The 17,516-nt window shown below is 49.8% G+C and overlaps 1 protein-coding gene across 2 annotated transcripts; it reads left to right on the plus strand.

Annotated features, from left to right (window-relative positions):
- The first annotated feature begins 1,880 nt into the window (after positions 1-1,880).
- Positions 1,881-16,845, plus strand: LOC136962224 (ankyrin repeat and IBR domain-containing protein 1-like). 2 transcript variants are annotated; one of them, XM_067255915.1, is made up of 21 exons: positions 1,881-2,007; positions 3,645-4,056; positions 5,321-5,492; positions 5,612-5,743; positions 5,952-6,137; positions 7,312-7,429; positions 8,050-8,261; positions 8,355-8,443; positions 8,545-8,689; positions 8,921-9,075; positions 9,184-9,272; positions 9,704-9,834; positions 10,281-10,415; positions 10,747-10,833; positions 10,949-11,015; positions 11,116-11,261; positions 11,485-11,663; positions 12,514-12,565; positions 12,841-12,897; positions 13,053-13,176; positions 13,323-16,845. In XM_067255915.1, the coding sequence occupies exons 2-21, from the start codon at positions 3,869-3,871 to the stop codon at positions 14,735-14,737; spliced, it is 3,879 nt and encodes a 1,292-aa protein (XP_067112016.1). In that variant the 5' UTR covers positions 1,881-2,007; positions 3,645-3,868; the 3' UTR covers positions 14,738-16,845. The 2 variants fall into 2 exon arrangements, with proteins under 2 accessions (XP_067112016.1, XP_067112017.1); XM_067255916.1 differs by having other exon boundaries at positions 13,326-16,845.
- The last annotated feature ends 671 nt before the right edge of the window (positions 16,846-17,516 follow it).

The following is a 17,516-nucleotide window of genomic DNA, read 5'->3' on the forward strand; positions in this document are numbered from 1 at the left end:
TTTGCAAACATGCAGTCATTGCTATGCGACCCGTCGCCCTGACCTCTGTGGTAATGAAGTCTTTCGAGCGCCTGGTGCTGGCACACCTTAAATCCATCACTGACCCTCTACTGGACCCCCTGCAGTTTGCCTACAGAGCCAACAGGTCTGTGGACGATGCAGTTAACATGGCCCTCCACTTCACCCTACAGCACCTGGACTCCCCAGCATCCTAGGCCAGGATCCTGTTTGTGGACTTCAGCTCTGCCTTCAACACCATCATCCCCGCCCTGCTTCAGGACAAGCTCTCCCAGCTGAACGTGCCTGATTCCACCTGCAGGTGGATCACAGACTTCCTGTCTGACAGGAAGCAGTGCGTTAAGCTGGGAACACAAGTCTCTGACTCCCGGTCCATCAGCACCGGATCACCTCAGGGCTGCGTCCTTTTTCCTCTGCTCTTCTCCCTGTACACCAACAGTTGCACCTCCAGTCATCCGTCCGTCAAACTCCTGAAGTTTGTGGACGACACCACCCTTATTGGGCTCATCTCTGGTGGAGATGAGTCTGATTATAGGTGGGAAGCGGCCAACCTGGTGACCTGGTGCAGCCAGAACAACTTAGAGCTCAATGCTCTTAAGACAGTGGAGATGGTTGTGGACTTCAGGAGGAACACAGCCCCACTCACCCCCATCACCCTGTGTGACTCCCCAGTCAACACTGTGGAGTCCTTCCGCTTCCTGGGCGCTATCCTCTCCCAGGACCTCAAGTGGGAACTGAACATCAGATCCCTCATCAAGAAAGCACAACAGAGGATGTACTTCCTTCGGCAGCTGAAGAAGTTCAACCTGCCAAAAACAATGATGGTGCACTTCTACTCAGCCATCATTGAGTCCATCCTCACCTCCTCCATCACTGTCTGGTACGCTGCTGCCACTGCCAAGGACAAGAGCAGACTGCAGCGTATCATCCGTACTGCTGAGAAGGTGATTGGCTGCAATCTGCCTACCCTCGAGGACCTGCACACCTCGAGGACCCTGAGGCGAGCGAGGAAGATTGTGGCCGACTCCTCCCACCCTGGACACTCCCTGTTTCAGTCACTCCCCTCCGGCAGAAGGCTGCGGTCTATCAGGACCAATACCTCACGCCACAAAAACAGTTTCTTCCCTTCCGCTGTTGGCCTCTTCAACAAGGCCAAGGGACCACACTGACAGGAACCTTCTGATTACTAGCCCGATTCCCTATTCGCTCAGCCACCTGACTACCTGAGTAGTCAAAACTCGGAGGAGAGCCATAACAAATCAATGAATTTTTGAAGACATTGTGGTTAAGGTAGAGTACGATTTCATTTAATAATTTAATTCGAACTGTTTTCACACCTATCATAGTCAAAGTCATATTTAAAACATTTATTTTTTAAAGAGCCGTTTGGGAGCCAAAAGAGCAGTCTCTTTTCAGTGAGCTGAGTCAAAGAGCCGGAATGCCCATCACGACATTAAACCAAACGAAAAGTTGCTGACACCTATGGCCCGATTCTGGAGCTGCACTTAATTTAATTGCTGTCTGGATGTGTTCGCAACCTGCCAATACAACAGTGCTCTGTATCATGGATATGCACATAATGCAGACATTACAGAGGACTCTTCATGGATATGATCTCTTATAGTCTCTGTTATATCCAATGGGACATGCTAAATCTTTTTGTGGCATCATTTAGGATAGTAGTATAATGGATAATGAGACGCACCCATAATTAAATACGTACGTTTAAATGGACCAATCAGACGCAAACGGGCCAATGACATTTGGTCATGCACATGCGCACTACGCCGTTGTGGGCTGGCAGCAACAAAAACACAAGCATCAGTCTAGTCCCCAGGCTCAGCATCATTGGGGTTCAGTCTGTGGCTAAGTAAACCAGGAGGATGATGGTGGGGGAACTGGGAGGCCGCTCGTTAGATTACCAGATAATGGCGCTCCTCTCTCGTATTTCTTTTGGATGTGCAACTGGCGACTAAGAGAATAGATCGTGTAAGTAAATACAAAATATTGTGGTTGGTTGACGCTGTCACTGACTGTGTGTTGTTGGCATGCCACTAGCTAGCTACTGTTGCTAGCTTGCGTCGCAAACGGGAGAGACACAGTTGCGAGCTTGCTCCTGCGTGCTAGCCAAAAAGCAAACTAGGTATCTAGTATGAATCCGTACACAATTCCGTCGATGTATAAAGTAGAAGGGGTTAGGTCGGCGTGACTGGTCAGTCTTCTCTGAATTCTCTAAATCAAATGCATCATATCTGAATTGTAGCCTACGTTCGCCTGTCATTCCTATGACACTGACAGCGTCGAACAAAGGACCTCGAAGTGTACGGGGCAGGGGCACAGACCAGCTATTCTGAAATCAATACGTTGTTTGTGCTCTCCATAAATGCTGAGCATTTCACATAAAGCTCACCTGGAAGTATTTTTTGCAATAGAAGTACTCAGTGTGCTGTATCCTACTTGCAGCTTGCTAGTTACAAGGAGGATAACAGCTAGGCTAATGTTTGCGGTTCCCTCCCAATGCTTATAGAAGTAAGGTGTTGACTTAAACAGTTCCTTAATTTGCCAATTGTTTTTATGTACTTAGTAACATGAACTATTTAAATCATTAACTAATTCTCTAATCTATACATGTGACCATTGACACACCGTGGGAGATGGGTCAATGGTTGAATCTTGTCGGTCTCTCCGTAACTCCTCTGAGACAGTCCGATACAGAGAAGGGGGTGAAGTGAGCTGGAAGTAAACCAGCCAGCGTGGAACTGGGAGCAGAGCAGACAGCGTGACCTACAAACTATAGTACCCCCACAAATACACACACTCAAGCTCTTACACGTGTGGCCACACTGTCTAGAATAGGCTTTACTGGAGCATAAAATGAAACGTAAAAAAAACACCCACGATGGCCATCAACAGTGGAATTTAGGCGTCTGCACCCGTGTGTGTGTGAAATCCAAGCTGACGAGAGACGGATAGACGAGGGGGTTTTACAATACAACAAATAGCCAACAGCAGAACCATAGAGGGTCATTGTTGAGATGCACAGATGGCCTGAGAATGGAGACTGTAATTATACTCTGTCGGACACCAGCAGCCATTTGAACAGACTGTATGTGTCTTTGTGTGACTGAGACATGTGGAACCAAATTGGTTTTACCCTGAAGCCAGAAGAGCCAGTGGCCATTCCTGTGATTCTCGTGCTTCTCTTTTTGGAAAAGCAAGCAAACTGGTTTAGTTTCAGAGGATTAGCCCTCCATGGTTACATATACAGCATGTACACATCCTGTTGTACATACACACAGTGTTATGATGGGAGAAAACTTGCTGTCATGTGGAAGGCTATTGACTGGTTTGTAAACTATGGATTACCTTCTCCAAGATAACATTGCAGCACTGGGTTGATTGATAGATAACTTGATTGATTAATGCTTCCCTTATCTCCTTCTCTCCCTCTCTCGCCCTCCCGCCCTATCTCCTTCTTTATCTGCCCTGTTTTTCTTCCTATTTCTCACCCTCTTCTTTGACCATTTTTTCCTGCCCTCCCGTTCGTTTCCCCCCTGCTCTCTTACTGTGTCACTCTTTAACCACTTTCCTTTGTGTCTCCATCTCCTGCTCCATCTGTCCTGCAGGGCAGAAGTGTTGCCATAGCAGTGGTCATGTCACTCTGAGAGGTGGGATCAGGCAGGGGAGAGGAGGAGGAGGAGGAGAAGCAGAAGGAAGAGGAACCGGAGGCGGAGAAGGAAGAGCAGCAGCAGGAGGAGGAGGAGGACCAGGAGGAGGAGTAGGAGGAGAGGTGCTGCAGCAGCAGTAGAAGTTGCAGCGTTGGACCAAGTGCCATCCTCTGGCGGTTGCCATGGGGAACACGGCCACCAAGTTCCGCAAGGCGCTGGTGAACGGTGACGAGGCCTTGGCCTGGCAGCTGTACGAAGGGAACCCGCAGTTCAGGGATGGCCTGGACCCCAACGCCTCCTACGGAGAACCCTACCAGCACAACACAGCCCTGCATTACGCTTGCAGACATGCCATGACCCGCCTGCTAAGGTACCCACTCACACACACACACACAAACAGACACGCACACCTGCATACTGTGTGGAATTTTTGCTCAAGTAGCTTGTGACACACGCTGTCAATGTCTTACCCTCGGATTCGTCAAGGAATGAGGAAAGATACAGTGCATTAAATATAGCGGAGAGGGAGAAGAACTGGAGGAAAGGAAAAGAGAATTGAAGGAAAAGAGGAAAATAACGGAATCTTGAAGTAAGAAGACGATTTTTGTATACTTGTCTTTGCCGTGAGAGAAATCCTTGGCTGTCCATGGAAATACAGCTGGTCATGTGACTCCCAAGCTCTCCACTCCTCCTTTATCTTGGAAGGATGTATTTAGAAAAGTATGGAAAGTATTAATAACATATTGTGTGTGTGTGTGTATGCGTGCGTGCGCAGATTAAAGGACGGCTAATTATAGGTCTATTTCAGGCCTTTCCTGCCAGGCCATACTGTCAGAGGAAGGGGTGGGGCCTCTCTGTGGTGTTTTGGGAGATGAAACAAGATTGGACGGAGATGCAGATCAGATGCAGCCTATGGTAGACGGACGAAAAGGGTCATCAGATGTGCGTTTTTTCAGCTTGCCAGAGACCACAAATCCCTTTTTAAGGATGGCGTCACACAATTGCTACTGTTTAGCACACACGCATGCACTCATGCACTCATACACATGCTCTATGAAATGGAGGTTTCATACTTTCAAGCTGCCCTGTGCGGCACGCTATAATTACTGGATTGAGCATTATAATGCCGGATGAGGAGGAGGGTCGAGAGAATCGAGGGGAATGGAGGAGGATGTGAACAGGAGGGATGAAGAGAGGGATGGAAATGTGTGGTAGGATGTAATTAGGAAATGGAGCCCTTGATAGACAAATGGGAGCTGTTTAATGACTTATGCAGGACTGCAGTGGCAGTCTGTTTGTGAAGGGGCTAGATTTATTTGTGTGTGTGTAAGCTTATTTTTTTTGGTGTGAGGGCGTGTGTCCATCCATTATCTTTTAGACTTAGAGCAGAGGGTAGTGAACGACCTCTCTCTCTCCCCCTCCACTGCGCTCTCTTTCTCTGATGCCCTCATTCTTTCTTTCTCTCCCTCCCTCTTTCTCTTTGAAGAGTGCAGCTGCAGCACTTTAAAACATGAACTTTATAATGGCCCCTTTGTTTGACAGTGTTGTTTAGAGTTTTTAATAATCTCTTTTATTGCTCTCTCCACTCCTGTCTGTCTCTCTGTCTGTCTGTGTGTCTCTCCCTCCCTCCTCAGGTCATTCCTGTTCAGTAAAGAAGGGAACCCCAACAAGAGGAATGTCCACAATGAGACGTGTCTCCACGTGCTGTGCCAGGGCCCCCAGATCCTGCTGCTGCCAGAGGGGGCACTGTCCCCCAGGCTGGCCCGCCCGCAGAGAGACGAGCAGCGCAGGGCCGACTGCCTCCAGGTGCTCACACAGACGCACGAACGGAACAATCTGGGTCCCCCGGGGTGGAGAAAAACGAGTGGTTTTCAGAAGGGTCATTTGTTCTGTGTGTGTGTGTGTGTGTGTGTGCGCCTCTTCAGATGATCTTGAGCTGGACCGGAGCACGTCTGGACAGAGGCCAGTATGAGAAGGCCAATGTGAACGCCACCGACAACCACCGCAGCACCTGTCTGCACTACGCCGCCGCCGCAGGGATGAAGAGCTGTGTGGAGGTGCGTGTGTGTGTGTTTGATAGGGCGAGAGTCCGTGTGACCTGGGCTTGACCTGAAACACCACCATGTTCACTCCTGCCATACATGTACCCATCCTCCTATCCCCTCCTTCTTCCCTGTCTTTTATCCCCCTACATCCTCACCCCCACCCTCTCCACATCCGTCACCCCCACCGCCTTCTTTCTCCCCCCCCCCCCCCCCTTCCTAGTTGCTGGTGCAGGGGGAGGCCAGCCTGTTTGTGGAGGACGAGGATAAGCTGACCCCGTGCGACCATGCGGAGCGGTGCCACCACACAGACCTGGCCCTCAGCCTGGAGTCCCAGATGGTGTTCTCCCAGCACACGCTCACCCGCAACAGCACGCGCTCCAACTGCAACACACTGCGCTGCAAGGAGGTAAACACACAAGTTGACAAGTTCAACTTTCACCTAAATTCTTCGAGCCAACTGTAACATAACTCACATTCCCCTAGAGGGTTAAGACTAGCCCTTATACAACTCACATTCACCTAGAGGGTTAGGACTAGCCCTTATACAACTCACATTCACCTAGAGGGTTAGGACTAGCCCTTATACAACTCACATTCACCTAGAGGGTTAGGACTAGCCCTTATACAACTCACATTCACCTAGAGGGTTAGGACTAGCCCTTATACAACTCACATTCACCTAGAGGGTTAGGACTAGCCCTTATACAACTCACATTCACCTAGAGGGTTAGGACTAGCCCTTATACAACTCACATTCACCTAGAGGGTTAGGACTAGCCCTTATACAAGTCACATTCACCTAGAGGGTTAGGACTAGCCCTTATACAACTCACATTCACCTAGAGGGTTAGGACTAGCCCTTATACAACTCACATTCACCTAGAGGGTTAGGACTAGCCCTTATACAACTCACATTCACCTAGAGGGTTAGGACTAGCCCTTATACAACTCACATTCACCTAGAGGGTTAGGACTAGCCCTTATACAACTCACATTCACCTAGAGGGTTAGGACTAGCCCTTATACAACTCACATTCACCTAGAGGGTTAGGACTAGCCCTTATACAAGTCACATTCACCTAGAGGGTTAGGACTAGCCCTTATACAACTCACATTCACCTAGAGGGTTAGGACTAGCCCTTATACAACTCACATTCACCTAGAGGGTTAGGACTAGCCCTTATACAACTCACATTCACCTAGAGGGTTAGGACTAGCCCTTATACAACTCACATTCACCTAGAGGGTTAGGACTAGCCCTTATACAACTCACATTCACCTAGAGGGTTAGGACTAGCCCTTATACAACTCACATTCACTTAGAGGGTTAGGACTAGCCCTTATACAACTCACATTCACCTAGAGGGTTAGGACTAGCCCTTATACAAGTCACATTCACCTAGAGGGTTAGGACTAGCCCTTATACAAGTCACATTCACCTAGAGGGTTAGGACTAGCCCTTATACAAGTCACATTCACCTAGAGGGTTATTACTACACAGCTGACTAACACCTCCTGGGACAAACCCCCTACTGACCCCCTCCTTCACTCAGTGCCTGTATGTCTGTCTGACCCCGCAGCCCTACGAGGGGCTGAAGCTGCAGGACCTCAGGAAGCTAAAGGACATGTTGATAGTGGAGACGGCAGACATGCTCCAGGCCCCCCTCTTCACCGCTGAGGCCCTGCTTCGAGCTCACGGTGTGTGTGTGTGTGTGTGTGTTAACAACAGGAAAGTATGTCCGTCAGATACAATCTGGGTGTACCAATGTTCCTCGTTTGACGTGAGGGTTGGCAGGATGTGAGATGTTGCGTCATGGGGTGCATTTGAAATGTTTGCTACCGGGGGGTGGAACGCTGAGAATGTGATGGTGACACAAAGGACCATGTTATCAGATCAGACAGAGCTGATAACATCCTGGTGGCAGAATGCATGACTACATACCTAAACGTTGGAGGCTGGAATCTGTATCTTCATGCCACCCTCGTTGTCGTGATCATTTGAATTGAATTTGCACGACTAAATGATATTGCCGTTTTGGAGTAATACGAAAAAGAAAATATTTGATTCAAAGGGAAATAATGAGGCAAATGTCTTAGAACAAAATGGTAAACAGTCACTCACTCATTCCATCACTCACATCCTCCTATCTTACTCATTCCTTCTGAATGTTACTCCATCTTTCATAATAACTGTTATTCAGTATATCAACACGGCTGTGATTTGGCCGTAGAGTGCTGAAGACGAGCACTTCGCTGATATCCAGCATAGCAGCCCTCCCTCTCGTGGGATGAGGCCTAACCACACTTCCTGTCTCCAGACTGGGACAGGGAGAAGCTTCTGGAAGCCTGGATGTCAGATGCGGAGGACTGCTGTCAGCGCTCTGGGGTGTCCATGCCGGCCCCGCCGCCCAGCGGCTGCAACGCCTGGGACACGCTACCTTCCCCGCGCACCCCGCGCTCCCCCCTCACCCTCACCCTCACCTCCCCTACTGACAGCTGCCTCACGCCAGGAGACGAGGGGCTGGCGCAGGTGGGTCTATCGTGATGACGGAGCCTTTTGAATCCATACGGTTTCTCCTGGAAGCCTGTTTGTGAGAGTTAATGTGTGTGTGTGTGTCTGCAGTGTGGCATCTGCCTGTGCGCCATCTCTGTGTTCGAGGACCCTGTGGACATGTCCTGTGGCCACGAGTTCTGCCGAGCATGCTGGGAAGGGTAAGTGCCTGTATAACGCAGGTGTGTGTCCTAGGGTCACTGGGAAGATGTCAAATGTGAAAAAGGCTAATGAGGGACTAAGTTTCGTGTGTGTGTGTCAGTTTCCTGAATGTGAAGATCCAGGAGGGAGAAGCTCACAACATCTTCTGTCCAGCGTATGACTGCTACCAGCTTGTGCCTGTCCAGGTCATTGAGAGTGTGGTGTCTCGAGAGATGGACCAGCGCTACTTGCAGTTCGACATCAAGGTACAAGCACGCACACATATGTCCAGGACACACAGAATGTATACTTACTTCAAGATACACTTGCATTCTAACCACTAATCACCAATGTTCATGCCGTTCGACCGTCATCCATAACCTATCTGCTTTCCCTCTCCCTCTCCACCCCTGCCCCACACCCTACCCATAAACACCTCAACTCTTTCTGTCTCTCTCGTGTTCTCTCTCTCCTCCTGTCCTCCCCCGCTACTCCAGGCGTTTGTGGAGAACAACCCTGCCATCCGCTGGTGCCCGGCGGTGCGCTGTGAGCGCGCCGTCCGGTTGACCAGGCCTGGGCCGGGCACCTCCGACGCCTTCCCCCTCCTGCCCTCCCCCGCCGTCGACTGTGGCAAGGGACACCTCTTCTGCTGGTACACACAAACAAACACACACAAACACACACACTCAGAGGTATGTTTGGTTTACCTGCAGCTCTCTCTAACCCTTCCCTCTCTCGTCTACCGCCTCCGTCCGCAAAGGGAGTGCCTTGGGGAGGCCCACGAGCCGTGTGACTGTGACACGTGGAGGATGTGGCTCCAGAAGGTGTCGGAGATGAAGCCGGAGGAGCGTACGTGTGCATGCACCTCACACTGCGGAGCGCAGGCTGCATGCACCTCACGCTGCGGAGCGCAGGCTGCATGCACCTCACGCTGCGGAGCGCAGGCTGCATGCACCTCACGCTGCGGAGCGCAGGCTGCATGCACCTCACGCTGTGGAGCGCAGGCTGCATGCACCTCACGCTGCGGAGCGCAGGCTGCATGCACCTCACGCTGCGGAGCGCAGGCTGCATGCACCTCACGCTGCGGAGCGCAGGCTGCATGCACCTCACGCTGCGGAGCGCAGGCTGCATGCACCTCACGCTGCGGAGCGCAGGCTGCATGCACCTCACACTGCGGAGCGCAGGGACAGTTTACACGTGGGGTTTTCCGTACGTGGGGCCCTTGGAGACACTGATGTCTGTGTGTTTGTGTGTGTGTTTGTGTGTGTGTGTCCTTACAGTAGCTGGTGTCAGTGATGCCTACGAGGATGCCGCCAACTGCCTATGGCTGCTGACAAACTGTAAACCCTGTGCCAACTGCAAGTCCCCCATTCAGAAGAACGAGGGCTGCAACCACATGCAGTGTGCCAAGGTGTGCTGATACACACGCTCACACGCACCTTCTAACAGAATGATACAATGTCTGAATAGCTGTCGAGATGTATATACTGAATATTTAACGGTGTACAATACATAATACATGCTGCCGTTTCGAGAATTCTAACCCCTTAAGGGACTGTGCTGGGAATTTAACTGGTTTACTTGTTAACTCAATGTTTCCGTTTGACCTCAGTTCAGCCAGGGCTCCGTAACTAGCTTGCCGTGGTCTTCTGTCCCCAGTGTAACTAGCTTGCCGTGGTCTTCTGTCCCCAGTGTAACTAGCTTGCCGTGGTCTTCTGTCCCCAGTGTAACTAGCTTGCCGTGGTCTTCTGTCCCCAGTGTAACTAGCTTGCCGTGGTCTTCTGTCCCCAGTGTAACTAGCTTGCCGTGGTCTTCTGTCCCCAGTGTAACTAGCTTGCCGTGGTCTTCTGTCCCCAGTGTAAGTACGACTTCTGCTGGATCTGTCTGGAGGAGTGGAAGAAGCACAGCTCGTCCACCGGAGGTTACTACCGCTGCACGCGCTACGAGGTCATCCAGCAGCTGGAGGAGCAGTCCAAGGAGATGACCGTGGAGGTACACGCACACACAACCAGAGGAGACTCTCCTCCATAGGAGGGTCCTGTCCATGGTCCTGACCAGTCATGCACGGCCTGGCTCTGAAGCGCCGGTGTGGTGCTGACGGGTTTCTGACCCTCCCCCCCTGTCACAACACACCCTCACAGGATATCTGAAATGTATTCCGACAAACACACGCACTCGCTTTCCTACACCGGCACCGAGCAGACTGTGCATCGAGTGTTCTTTTGTTTCGTACACCGGCACCAAGCAGACTGTGCATCGAGTGTTCTTTTGTTTCGTACACCGGCACCAAGCAGACTGTGCATCGAGTGTTCTTTTGTTCCAGGCTGAAAAGAAGCACAAGAGTTTTCAGGAGTTGGACCGCTTCATGCACTACTACACACGCTACAAGAACCACGAACACAGCTACAGGGTAACGCACACACGCGCTCCGAACGTCAGCTTCCCGAGCCGCCTCGTATCCGCGCTGCGCGCAGTGTAGCGACACACATGTTCATGCTGATGGTTTTGGTTTCTCTCGGTTTCAGCTGGAGCAGAAACTACTGAAAACTGCCAAAGAGAAAATGGAGCAACTCAGCCGGGCCTTCATCGGACGTGAGCGATATTACATTTGTTCTCTGCGATGCATTTACGGTACATGAGATGTCCTAAGGTGTGTGTGTGTGTGTGTGTGTGTGTGTGTGTGTGTATCCAGGTGAGGGCGCTGCTCCAGACACCAGGTTCATTGAGGACGGCGTGTGTGAGCTGTTGAAAACGCGGCGCGTGTTAAAGTGCTCTTACCCCTACGGCTTCTTCCTCCAGCCGCGCTGCACGCAGAAAGAGATTTTTGAGCTCATGCAGGTGAGTGTCGAAGCGGACAAACACCCTGAAGCGTTTACGGCCTTGTGGATGGGCTCAATAATTGTCAGCTCTCAAATCCATCAGACGCGGTCATAAGATGGCCATGCTTTATGTTCTCTTGTAAACAGACATTCAAGTGAGAGATTTCTCCTTGCTCTCGGCAGTAGTTTAAGTATCCATGCAGGAGTGTGTTCCATGTCGTGTGTGTGTGCCATGTGTGCAGACGGATCTGGAGATGGTGGTGGAGGACTTGGCACAGAAGGTTAATAGGCCGTACTTGAGGACGCCCTGCCACAAGATCGTCAGTGCCGCGCAGCTAGTGCAGCAGAAGAGGGCAGAGTTCCTGGCGTCTGTTGCCAGGGGTGTGGCACCCAACGACTCCCCTGAGGCGCCCCGCAGGAAGTAAGGAGACTCAATACTAGACCCTGACCAGGAAGTAAAGAGACTCAATACTAGACCCTGACCAGGAAGTAAGGAGACTCAATACTAGACCCTGACCAGGAAGTAAGGAGACTTGATACTAGACCCTGACCAGGAAGTAAGGAGACTCAACACTAGACCCTGACCAGGAAGTAAGGAGACTTGATACTAGACCCTGACCAGGAAGTAAAGAGACTCAATACTAGACCCTGACCAGGAAGTAAGGAGACTCAATACTAGACCCTGACCAGGAAGTAAGGAGACTTGATACTAGACCCTGACCAGGAAGTAAGGAGACTCAACACTAGACCCTGACCAGGAAGTAAGGAGACTCAATACTAGACCCTGACCAGGAAGTAAAGAGACTCGATACTAGACCCTGACCAGGAAGTAAGGAGACTCAATACTAGACCCTGACCAGGAAGTAAGGAGACTCAATACTAGACCCTGACCAGGAAGTAAGGAGACTCGATACTAGACCCTGACCAGGAAGTAAGGAGACTCGATACTAGACCCTGACAAAATATTGATTGTATAACCAGCTGCATCCGGACACTGCACTCCATCAAACTCCATCTGACCCAACTGCCAGCACAAGTCACTTTGTACAATATGTACATGTAAGAATAAAGGTTATTCTTAGCTTAGGTTATTCTCAGTTGTGAATGATTCAGTATTATTCAATTTCTCAAATATGTATTTCTGTTACATAAATAGCATTGTAAAGTACTAGTTCATATGGGTCAGGAATTATTATTACAGGTTAAGTTTATTTATTAGAGAAAATTGTACACTATGCATAGTGTGTCTGTAAGTAATTTGTGTGTTACAGTTTCCCTGCTGGTTCCTGGGATTGGGAGTACCTTGGATTTGCATCCCCTGAGGTAAGATTAGACAAACATTGTATAAATCATTGCTCTAGCTCTAATAAACTCACTAACACACTGGTACACATGTGCTACCCACTTGCAGTTGTAATGCTCATTTAGTCATCAAGTACACATTACAACCTCAGTAATATACTGGATACATATTAGCTTGGTGGCGGTAAGATGTTTGAGTGTATGCAAGCGTTAAGCCTAGCATGTCTAGCCCTACACCTACAATGTCTGCAGCTGATATCTACTGTGTGTGTGTGTGTGTGTGTGTGTATATTAAGATGCTAAGGAGTCACTCTGTGCTTGGAGGAGAAGAACAGAGAGACAGACAGACACAGGTACCCCCCCACACACACACACACACACACAAACACCCACACCAGGCATCTTTCACATCCAATCGCCTGAGTGAATAATCTCAATAAGTTGTTCCGGAGCGGATATGGTGGTTGGGGTTGGTGTTCAGGTCAGTGACGTCTGCGTTGCTGTACAGGAGTATGCAGACATCCAGTACCGTCGTAGACACCGGCAGAGACGCAGGGGAGACATGCTCAGTCTGCACAGCCTCCGAAGCAACAGCAACACCCCAGAGTCCAACAGGAGGAGCGACAGCATAGGTACAGCACACTGCCAAGGAGTCACACACACGTAGACGAGAATGTGCTTCAGGATTCATACAGTTGTTTCTCATCTCAAACACGTGTGATCCCATCCCATATAACATAAACGATGTGTGCGTGCGTGCGTGTGTGTGTTGTGACAGAAGGCCAGGAGAGGATTGCAGAAGGGAGGAGGCGAGCACTGGGCTCGATGGACGAAGACGACCCCAACATCCTCCTGGCTATCCAGCTCTCCCTTCAGGAGTCCCGGAGAGACAGGGGGACAGAGGGAGGACGGGAGGACCGAGGAGCCAGACTGGAGCCGGACTCTGTGCTGGAGCCGGAGAGAAGGGTGACTGAGAAATGGATGCCGGAGAGAGGAGTGGGCGGTGCCAGGGTGGGGGAGGGGTCAGCTGTGACGGAGGGGGCGTCGGGTTCCCACCTCTCCTCTCTCCCAGAGCCCCCCCGCCCCCCCTCTAGGACAGACAGCACGCCTCCCCTCCCCCCTTCCCACAACCACCTCCCCCCCGTCCCCCCACCTCCCCCCACCCTATGCGGTGAGCTGCTGGAGCTGGGAGACAGCCTTATGAAGTTGGGGAACATCACGACGCCGTACCACCTAGAACACGGCTACACGCACGCCAAACCCTACTCGCCCCACGACCACCTCTACAACCGCCTTCCCATCCCCGCCGACCGCAGCTACGACCGCAACCGCGACCACGTGGACCCTAGCACCTTAATCACGGCATACACGCAGGACCGAAACGCCGGGACTGCTCGAACCCCGGACCACAGTTATGACCGCAACCACAACCAGAGTCACTGCCATTCCAGCCTGTACGCTCCTGATCTGGAACGGACCACACCGTACACACTCGACGCCAAACCCAATCCTAACCCCGACTATCCTAAACCTTGTGCACTCACACACAACCCTAACCCCGACTTTACAACCCCATATGCACCAGAAAGCAACCCCAACCCTGATCACACTGCGCCCTACAGCCTAGACCAGAACCCGACCCCCCTCTCCCAACCCCCTGTCCAGCTGTGCCTCTCATTCCCAGACCTCCTGCTGTCTCCAGTGGTTCCCCCGGGGGGCGCCTTCACCCCTAGCGACCCCGATTGCCTGGAGCCTCTGGACCCCACGGCTAGCACCCAGCTACTGGACACCATCATGGCCTGGTACCACCCCCAGAACTGCCCCCAGGACATGAATCTGCTCCCCTCTGACACCCCGCCCACCACGGAGACAGACTCCCCTGAACTCTCCCCGCAAGACCAGGCAGAGGACCTGCCAGACACACAGACCTCCTCCACCCATGGCATGGAGGTCCCGCCGCAGGTCCAGCAGCCCCAGGACAGTGAGCCAGAGGGAGGCAGAGGCCAGGCTAGCTCCCCCTGTCCAGGGAGCCCTGAAGCTTTGAGACCCAGCACGCTGGAGCTGGAATGCGAGAGGTGTGTGGAGAGGCCGGAGGAGGGGGAAGAGTGTGTGGACCTGTTGCTAGATGTAGCAGACACGCATTCTCTCTGCGCAGGCGACGCTCCCGCGGAGGCGGACCATGAGCTCCACTGAAACAGCCCGCAGCCCTCTCTCAGATGCCGCCACCTGAGGTGCAGGTGGAGTGAGTGCGCCTGGTGTGACAGCACACAAAAGACCGATTTGTTTCGAGAGACAAAGCAGTAAAGATTAGCAGAGACCGGACGGAGGAAGTGAGAGGGGCATATAGACGGGGAGAGAGAGAGAGAGGGAGAGTGACGATGGAGGGCGTCCACTTTTGATGATGTCATGATCCGTGCGACGGAAGAGCCTTTCCAGCTGCTTCAAAAACAACTTTGGTTTGTTCTGTTCTGGCCGCCTCTTATGTTTGACTTCCTGTCTCCCGTATAGGCTCCTTGTTAATGAAAATAAAATTAAAAAACATTGACATTATTGACTTTGAGGCATTCTGACCTGCAGCAGAGAAAAAGGCTAAACTGAAATGTGCACTTTGATCCCTGTAGTAGCCTAACCACATATCTCCAATTGAAGGGGGTTTGTTATGAGTGGTTAGTGGTATTATGAATGAAAGGATTACCACCAAGGGCCAGTCCTGCTGTCGGGTCATGAGACATGGGCATTTTTAAGTGGGATAGGGTGTTTTGAAATGGTTACTTGATTTGGACTTCATATGGATTGATTGATTGATTGATTGATTGATTGATACTACTGATAAACAGACAGTATTTGTCTCAATAGTATGTTGTCACCTTGGTGGTGGTGATCCGGGAATTGGGGGTAGATAAGGGGCCCTTTTCTATTTTATGTTTTATGTTTTTTTTTTATTCCACTCCATCTATATTACAGGTTCACTTTGTGGAGATTAAATCTCATTTTCCAGAAAGGCCGGCGCTATTAGTCAGTGCCTTTTATTTGAATCATTATTTATGAACAGTTTTGATTTATTTATATTTATGTTTCTCCACATTTATCAAATGGCACTCAAATGTTGAAATGATCAATGACTGCACATATGTTAAGTGTCTATTGCCATGTTAAGAGGTTCAACATTGAAGGTACAAACCAAGTACTACTGATACTTAACTGTATTCAAACGTCTCTCGTTTACACCCTGTAGCACAACAGCCGGGGTTGGCATAACATATTTAATAACGTATCTGGCAAAACGGATGCTCCTAAACTAAAGAAACATAATCAAAGACCGACCAGGACTTAATTGAGGAATCAACCATTTCAACACTCCATCCAGGCTTTCTGTTTGTTTGGTTCCAACATGTCCATTGCAGAATCTGAATATTGTGCTGACTTGTTGACCTTTTTTGGTGATTCGGTCCTCATGGTTCTCAGTGGGTTAGTTACTGCTCTTGGCAAATGTGGCTCTCTCACCACAGTCAAAACATTGATCATCAAAAGCCCCAGATGTTTCTGGAGTGATACTATTTGATGTCTGATCTGTGAGTACAAGAGTGTGATATTCTCTGCTTTGTGTTGATATGGAAGTGTAAGCATCTGCCATATGGGACGGTTTTGAATCTCCCCTTAATGCATCAACTGTCAATGAAGATGTTGCACTATGCATTGCAATATACATATACGGTACTAGTCTTAATTGGCCCTCTTATTTAATGATTTTTCTACTTTTGTGAAAGTGTACCTGGAGCAGGTTTTATTATGCAAAAAATAAACCAGGCCTTACTCCCATGCTACTTTTGGGTACAGGGCTACACTTTCAGATACGGTTGTCATTTGAGACCCCCTTTTTCACCGTTCAGGATTCTTGGAACCTTGGTGCTATGTAGCGAACCAGCCCGCGTTTTCACCTGTTTGGAGCGGATTCATTGTAATCAATGATGTGTCATCAACGATGGGCGAATTCTTATTTTTGAGGGGCTAATTATTTGTCCTTAAGTCTGAGTGAACCCAGCCTTATCCTACTCTTCGACTTGTTCTACATAAAGCTTCCTTCTTCTCATGCTACCTTCTAGCTGTTCCTGAAACTCAGGAGACGACGAACGTCAAGCATTGGGTTTCGTCGGCAGATTACTGCACGCTCTTTACCCCCATTATTTCTCACCTGTCTTCTCCACTGCCTCTCCATCCTCTTTCCAACATGTAGAATATGACACGCCCACTGATGTGACAGTTCTAACTTCAGGTCAGGGAAAGTATCTTATTTCTCGGGTTATGAAAAATGCATTCATTTTTGGTCGAGATCCTTCGAACAGTTCATATGTGCGCGAACTGGTACCAAACCCGTTCCATGTTTGGTGGTAAAGGGGTAGCGTGGTCCAATAGAGCAATGCACATGGTTCTAAAAGAATTGAGTTGATGCATTGAGATGAACATTCCGCCAAACCGATGATAGAGAGTGCCATCAGTGCTGTTATCAACACAAATGGAGAGTAGCAGGGTGTGTGTTTGAAGCTCTACATGTGGCGCATTAGGATGCGCGTTCATATGCGAAACAGAAGTTGGGTCGCTGTCTAAATCTGGATAATTAGTTTAGCAGTTGAATCCTGTAGCCAGCTACATGTTTAGTTTTTTTCCAATTTGTTTTTCATGTGTCAACACTGTCATATTTTCTACTCCAGTTAATTTGTGTGTTCCTTAAACAACTACAGATGTTAATGTTAGGCCTGCTTGCGCTTCTTCTCTATACTTGATACATTCCTGATCAGTCCATAATAAAATGAGGCAATGTTTGATGTGTGAACCATAGGCCTACTGTAAGTGAAAGTATCAGTGCAAAGTTTACTCTCAATAAAAAAAGAACATGTATTATTGCAGTCTTCTTTAAACAACATTTGTACATAGCCTACAAGTCAGATAAACACAACAGTTGTCTAGCAACACG

This window comes from Osmerus mordax, chromosome 18 (assembly GCF_038355195.1).
Source record: "Osmerus mordax isolate fOsmMor3 chromosome 18, fOsmMor3.pri, whole genome shotgun sequence".
Lineage (NCBI taxonomy): Eukaryota > Metazoa > Chordata > Actinopteri > Osmeriformes > Osmeridae > Osmerus > Osmerus mordax.